This window comes from Limulus polyphemus, unplaced genomic scaffold, assembly GCF_000517525.1.
Source record: "Limulus polyphemus unplaced genomic scaffold, Limulus_polyphemus-2.1.2 Scaffold114, whole genome shotgun sequence".
NCBI classification, from domain to species: Eukaryota; Metazoa; Arthropoda; class Merostomata; order Xiphosura; family Limulidae; genus Limulus; species Limulus polyphemus.
In genome coordinates, this window is record NW_013665724.1 from 468,194 (window position 1) to 475,745 (window position 7,552).

At 33.7% G+C, this 7,552-nt stretch overlaps 1 protein-coding gene across 3 annotated transcripts in view; it reads right to left on the reverse strand.

Moving 5' to 3' along the window:
• Positions 1-7,552, reverse strand: part of LOC106471659 — a 92,844-nt gene that overhangs the window by 6,379 nt on the left and 78,913 nt on the right. For all 3 annotated transcript variants that reach the window (XM_022401112.1, XM_022401114.1, XM_022401107.1), the window contains 6 exons: positions 6,838-6,907; positions 5,137-5,292; positions 3,861-4,039; positions 3,393-3,554; positions 2,645-2,754; positions 973-1,159 (listed from right to left, as the gene is read on the reverse strand). In XM_022401112.1, coding sequence (XP_022256820.1) covers positions 973-1,159; positions 2,645-2,754; positions 3,393-3,554; positions 3,861-4,039; positions 5,137-5,292; positions 6,838-6,907 — 864 coding nt within the window. The remainder of the gene's footprint in view (positions 1-972; positions 1,160-2,644; positions 2,755-3,392; positions 3,555-3,860; positions 4,040-5,136; positions 5,293-6,837; positions 6,908-7,552) is intronic.

The window sequence follows — 7,552 nt, forward strand, 5'->3', positions numbered from 1 at the left end:
TACTGGTAATTTGATATACCCTTAACTAACAATGTAAATATAGAATCACAGATACTGGTAATTTGATATACCCTTAACTAACAATGTAAATATAGAATCACAGATACTGGTAATTTGATAGCCCTTAACTAACAGTGTAAATATAGAATCACAGATACTGGTAATTTGATAACCCTTAACTAACAATGTAAATATAGAATCACAGATACTGATAATTTGATAGCCCTTAACTATCAATGTAAATATAGAATCACAGATACTGGTAATTTGATAACCCTTAACTAACAATGTAAATATAGAATCACAGATACTGATAATTTGATAGCCCTTAACTAACAATGTAAATATTGAATCACAGATACTGGTAATTTGATAACCCTTAACTAACAATGTAAATATAGAATCACAGATACTGGTAATTGGATAACCCTTAACTAACAATGTAAATATAGAATCACAGATACTGGTAATTTGATATGTGGAAAATAGTATAATAAATCGATATACATTAATTGTTATTGATTACAATAAAAATGAAAAATTAGTGAGTGCTGTCGGCTACTTATCCTCTATGTGGTAGGCAGGTCAAAATTAGGGGCCGTGGCAGATATGCTTAGTAGCTTTGTTATCAACACACAAATAAAATGCGAAGAATAAAAACACCTGCTTACATTTACTTTTTAAAGAAAACTTCGGATTCTCTTTGAAATACAGAATAAAAACAAAGAGAAAAGCTAATCAGTGATAAATCCAATTAGTTCATGGTAGAGTGAACTGGTAGGCCAAAAATTAGGTAGGTGACTCTATTCTTTTCCAACAAATAAAATATAAACACATATGTTTATCAGTATCTTCTGATTCTGATGGTCTGGACCACTTTTGTGTTCATTATTCATGAATTGTCATGTCTCTTCTGTTAAATTCTAAGACTGTTAATCATGTCTGGGGTCACTACGACATTGAGCATCTCACCTCTGGCTGAAGTATGGCACAGTCTTGGTTGTTTATGAGCTTTGGCCACAGAAGACTGGGGGCAATACATCGAGCTAAGTTATCAGAAGACATCTTATTTTCTGAGGAATTCTGGGATATTTGCCATAGAACACAAAGAAAATGCTTCAGCAGATCGATATTTTCTGGTGGTAACTGTCTCAATAACCTGAAAACAACAACAACATTCTTACAGAAAAGGTGTTAAGTCGAATTAATTACGAAGAAAAATTTTGTAAAATAAATTTGATACCACTTTTCAATAAAAATTATTATGAAAGATAACCAACTTTTCTCATTGGAATATTATATATATAGTGGAAAATCGTATTATATTACAAGTTTCCTCTTTCTTCTGGATCTTGTTATACTTTGTTTTAAATTATTTTTGTAGCAAATTTACTGTAATAGCGAAAAGATTTAGATTATGACCAGAAAGTGTCATTTGTAAAACAGCGGTATATTAGTTTTTTTGGTAATTCATACGAATATTATGGTCATCTTGAGGAGCACTAGGGACAAAATTAGTTTCTGAGAGTAATACTACTACTACTCAGTTTTAGTAGGCCCGGCATGGCCAGGTGGTTAGGGAGCTCGACTCGCAATCTGAGGGTCGCGGGTTCGAATCCCCGTCCCACCAAACGTGCTCACCCTTTCAGCCGTGGGGGCGTTATAATGTGACGGTCAAGCCCACTATTCGCTGGTAAAAGAGTAGCCCAAGAGTTGGCGGTGGGTGGTGATGACTTCCCTCTAGCCTTACACTGCTATAAATTAGGGACGGCTAGCGCAGATAGCCCTCGTGTAGCCTTGCGCGAAATTCAAAACAAACAAACAGTTTTAGTAATGCCAGCAGTATGCTCAGGTTCTGTAGTATAAATTAACCTTAAGTGGTAAAACAAAAAGCAACTATCGTATGGCACTTGGAAACAAGTTTAAAGTTTAAACAAGTTTAAAGTGCATCAACATTTTTAAACGAGTGTTGTGCGTATTCTAATATTTTGTACCATGTTTAAATAACATCACTTATAAAAGCCGTACTTACATACAAACACTACCACCAAAGTCCTCAAACGAAACTTGAGGTGGAAAGCAAGTTTACTGTTTCAACACTTCGGATCTGCCGCTACACAGTCTTGTCTATTGATTCAACTTGAGTCTTAATTTGTGTATGTTCAGTAGTGTCCACGAATGAGGACACTAAAAGCAACTCTTCCATGAGTTCCAATAGGTGAGGGGCAATGTTTTTCATTTTAATAACATAATTTATTTGAGAGGAAAAGTGAATTATTTTCTTTCACCACTTTTCATGCCCCCAAGACTTCGCTAAACTGTCAATCTAAGGCATTAACGTCAAACTGTAGCTTGGAGAGCTCAATCTGCTAAAAGTAGGGGGACTATTCCAAGGCTTAGGGGGAGTTGGGTTGGAGAGCTCAATCTGCTAAAAGTAGGGGGACTATTCCAAGGCTTAGGGGGAGTTGGGCACCACTGTGTTTTTTTTGTCTGCTATTACAGTATGAGGTATTCTAGCTTTGTATAAATATTAAATAGAAATTATCCACGCACTAATATCTGATTGGTTAAGATGGAAATAACGAACCAATATAAAATTTTAGTTATGGTTTGCATTAGTGACTTGGAAATAAAGGAAACTTACCCTGTGATTTTCTCCCTTACTGCCCACTCATCTTCATATCCTGTTACCTCAAGCCATTTATTGTACCTGTCGGATAGCAACAGGCAGTCAGGAAGTGACCTGAGAAATTCCTGAAAAAATGGAAAAGTTTTAGTGTCTGGAGAAAAATAAACTGTAGTCAGTGTAGTAGAATTGTCTTAATTGGGGATGTACAAGGTCAATAATATAGTACTCATGAATATATTCTTTATTGTATGTTCAGATATTGCTCAGTACTAATATAAACAAAACTTGCGTGTGTTTTGGTTACACATACACACACATTAATTTATCCTAAACACATATAACTAGTTAACCCTGAAATCTAAGAACTTGTTTATATCGGGTTCACTAGCGGTGGGGTCCACATACTCAATCATATTGAATAATTCAATAGTTTTGCTTGTCACAGCATTTAATGTAAAGATATGCTCCCTCTCCCAAAACAAAATTGGGTGAAATGACCCATTTTTCCTGAGTAAAGTACATAGGGGACGCCAGCAGTATTGAGTGGAATTAACTGAAATATTGATCATATTTTGTTTTGTGTGACTTGCAAGTGATTACGAATTCTGTAACCAACAGAGTCATAAATTCACAAGCTATTTGGTGCATAAATAGTTTAGAAAACTGTCAATAAACCCATTGGTAATTTCAGGGTTAATACAAATATATGTATTGTTCTACACTCAGTTATCACTTAATATAAGCATGCACAAATATTATTTACTCTAAATACAGCTGCCAGAACAATGACAGAAAAGTCCTTCATTTCCAAATCCGTGTTAAGTTCCAGTTTTTCTCTCAACTCTCGACAAGATCGAGCATTTGCTGATTGGCGAAATATTCCAACAATATAAGGTCCTCGATGAAAAATCTGGGCTAAAATGGCCTATGAGACAAAAAATAAAGTAAATGTTAAGTCAGAGAACACTACATTACGACCATAAAATAAATTCTATCAAAATGCAATGTTCAACTCATTCAATTGATTGGCAATGACACAAATATAATATTAAGAATGTATCTTCAAAGAATTAAATTCCTCTTTTCTAAACTTCTAGTCTTCTACCTATTTCGTTTGTTTTGCTCAAAAATACAATTATAATAAATTAAAAACACATTTTTTCTGCCTTCTGCAAAAGTACTATTTTTATTTTAAGACAGGATTGTTTATAGCTTCAGTTTCGAAACTTACCACTAATGCTTTCGGTAGGTTTCCGTCAGCACACAGTTTTGAAAGCGGTTTACCGAAAATTGAGCAAGATGAGGAAAAATTATTCCCACCATATTGACTATCTTGTTTGCTTGTCTGTTTTTTGAAGGCCCAGCCAATGATGGTAGGCTTTCTTTGCCTTTTCCTCTTTTTAGAAACGTCTACATGAATAAAAAATAACACGTTTCAAATGATGAACCACAATTAAATGTACTAAGATATTAATTTGTATCAATTAACATTCCTACAATGAAAATAATACTGCCAAAAATAACGTAAATGGAACTTGCACTGATATATACTGATTTATTTGACCTGGTACACATACGTTTTACAAACTTTGTAAAGTTAAGTGTTTATAAAATCACTTTGTTTTAATTTGCACAACAAAATAATAGAGAAGATTAGCAGCTCCATAATAATGTGACAATTAGAAGCTAGGTTGTAAAAACTATAACTTCTTGAAGCTAACTTAACTAAATACTGACAGAATGTTTTCCATATTACAGCGTTTCAAGAGTTGGCGGTGGGTGGTGATGACTAGCTGCCTTCCCTCTAGTCTTACACTGCTAAGTTAGGGACGGATGGCGCTTATGACCCTCGTGTAGCTTTGCGCGAAATTCAAAAACAAACAACAGTATTTCCCAGACATTTGTTATCCACATCCACCCTTTAATAAATATGGTTTCTTGCGCGCCCCTTTTATTTTTTAAGTAAGTGAAGGAGTGAGTTAAGTGACAAAATGTAATACACGGATACACATTACAATGCTACATGTGTTGTTGTAGTGATCACTTATTATTTTCATTCATAGAATAAAATATGTTAAAAACTCTTAATCTTGCATTACTGCACTATTGACTCTACCCTAATCGCTCGCGCACTTCTATACTTTGGGAAACCCTGCCATACTGTTTTTCAAAAGTGTAGATGACAAGATTAGATTAAAATAATTTATTCTAAACATATTAAAGCACGGAATGCATGTCCCAACAAAATTGGTTGTCGAAGATCAAGTGAAGTCTATTCAGAATTGTAACCATTAACAGGGTAACAATACGATGGTTATTACCCAAAACATATACTACAATCTATATTAGATTCTTCAGAGTTCCGCCATCTTACCAATGTCAACAACATATTTCAAACTATTTTTAAACTGTCTTACAAAATCCAAATAATATGATACAAACCAGTTCATTTTTTACAGACGGGTCAATGTTTAGACACATGGTAAACACGAAGTTTGGTCTCTCACCTGTTAAAGCTGCGACTTTCTGAGTTGATAACCGTCTAAAAATGAACACACTTTTTTTGTCAGAGCTAACATTGTTGAAATTGTGAGGATTCAAAGACGAACACTGAAGCAAGTTCCTCAGAAAGTTCATTTCAATGGAGAATGGGTATTCATGTCCTAAATGAGATTTTACAGTGAAATATTATGACAAATGACATATTTGACCCTGTATCGTTAAGATTAAATAAAAACCGTGGTTAGGATAAAAATTAACTTAACTTATTATAAACTTGAAGACAAGAAAATTTGTGAGTCTACGAATAAAGTAAGTCTAAAACAAAAATTACTAATTTTTTTTAAAAATTGTACCCAAATATTCAGCCATGATCTATTTTTAGATATTGCAATATGTTACAAGATAGAAGTAAGATTTCAGAATTGTGTGATAATCACATTTTTACATGCTGTATGCCACAAATATATTTTTTTTTCCCCGCACAGAAAATTCCAAATTATGTCTTATGTATTAGTAGCCTAAGACAGGAGTTGAAGAAAACGCGTTTACAGCAGGGGAGGATATAGGAAGGACAGGGGGTTCAACTCATGAACCAAAGTATAATGATCAATAATATGTTAATAGTAAAATAAATAAATATATTTATTGTTTGAATATAACAATAATAAAGGATATACCGTTCCAGTTTCCAACAATGGTACACAATAATTATTGCTTATTTTAGAGCTTTACAAACTAACATAAGTCTCTGTACTTCTATACTTTTTACTTTGAGAAATGTGGGATTTTGACTCATGTACTCGCCTTTATACAATGATACTATGTGTTGAACATATTTATTATTATAAATTTGGGCCAGTTAAAATATAATCTATCTAACCAGCTGTTGAGCTGAACGCCGCTCAGTAGTTGGCGTGCCTGACCATGAAGTTGAGGTTCCGTGGTTCGCGTCCCGTTCTCGCAAAAAACAAATCGCGCTCAGCATTTTAGGACCGTGGATGTGTTATAAGAATGGCAGTTAAATTACACTATTTGGTATGATAAGAATTGCCCAAGAACTGGCGACGGGTGGTAATGACTAGCTTCCTTCTATATTCTCTATCACTTTAAAATTAGGGACGGCTAGCGCTGTTAATCCTCGTGTCGCTTTGCGCGAAAATAAATAAAAATACTCTTTGCAATTTAAACACCGTAACAACTTTCGTAACAAACGGAAAATCGAATTTTTTTCATTTCAAACTCGCAAATCTTTGGCTAGTAACAATGACAAATCTACTAAAAGTGCAGCATTAGGAAGTTATAATTAAACTTTACTCGCTAAATAAACAATTATACTTGCTAAACGTTTTTTTTTATCGTCAATTCTACGGTTCTGCTTCACGGTAATCAAGCCGATCATCTTTAGTTTAACCTTCAACTGCGGTTGACATCATATGATGTTAGCGTAGGCGACTGCGGTTGACATTATATGATGCAAGCATTTTGCAAGCAACATTTTGAGTGGTCCGACGCAAAAATTCGCGAATTTTTTTTACATGTAGACAGATTTACACAAGCCGCAAACGAAGGGGTTAATGTAATTATATAATTTCATCATTCATTCGACATATCAACTTAATTTAGAAACGGACAAATTTTAATTAAATACCATTCCAACTTCTAAACACTATATTAATAAGATTTCGGACAAGCAGCTGCATACATACCAATCAATGGATAAGGTGTGTCATCTTTTCCAGTCTTTACCCACAGTTGACAATCTTTCAAGTTGGTCATCTAATGTGGGGAGTAAACTATGCATATAGAATCAGCTACTTTAATTGTAATGTATTTCTGTTTTATTAAGCAACATATCTGAGCTCACCAGATATTATAAATATTTAGAATTGTGCTACCAAATTCTCAAACAAAATCTGTGTAAAAATGTAATATTTTTTAGGCAAATAAAATATTTTTCTATGTATATTTTAGCTCTCATTTGTATGGATATAAATTTAAAGGGTGACACAAAATGGGTAATATTCATAGATTATGTTATTTTTCAGTTCATTAATTTCGCCCTGACAGTAATTTTTTTACATACCTTTGTGTCGTTTTCTGGAGTCACTCAAAACAGCTGAAAACGGAATACTAACAGATTACATAGGCCTGCGATGGTTTTATTGACTTGATATTTTTACATGATCTATAGTAATTCCTGTACGCTGAATCCGAAAATGATATCCATTTTTCTCCATCACGTATACAAATTTTTCACGAAACGTCATAACGTAATACATAAAAGAAAGACCATAACACGTAGTTTTGAGACTAAAAGAAGTAGATTTCACTCACAAAAAGTCAGGATGAATGAGGATGCATATTCGTTTGACATCAATGTTCTTCTCTTTTCTTCAGTTTGTTTGTGTTTTTGTTAACAAA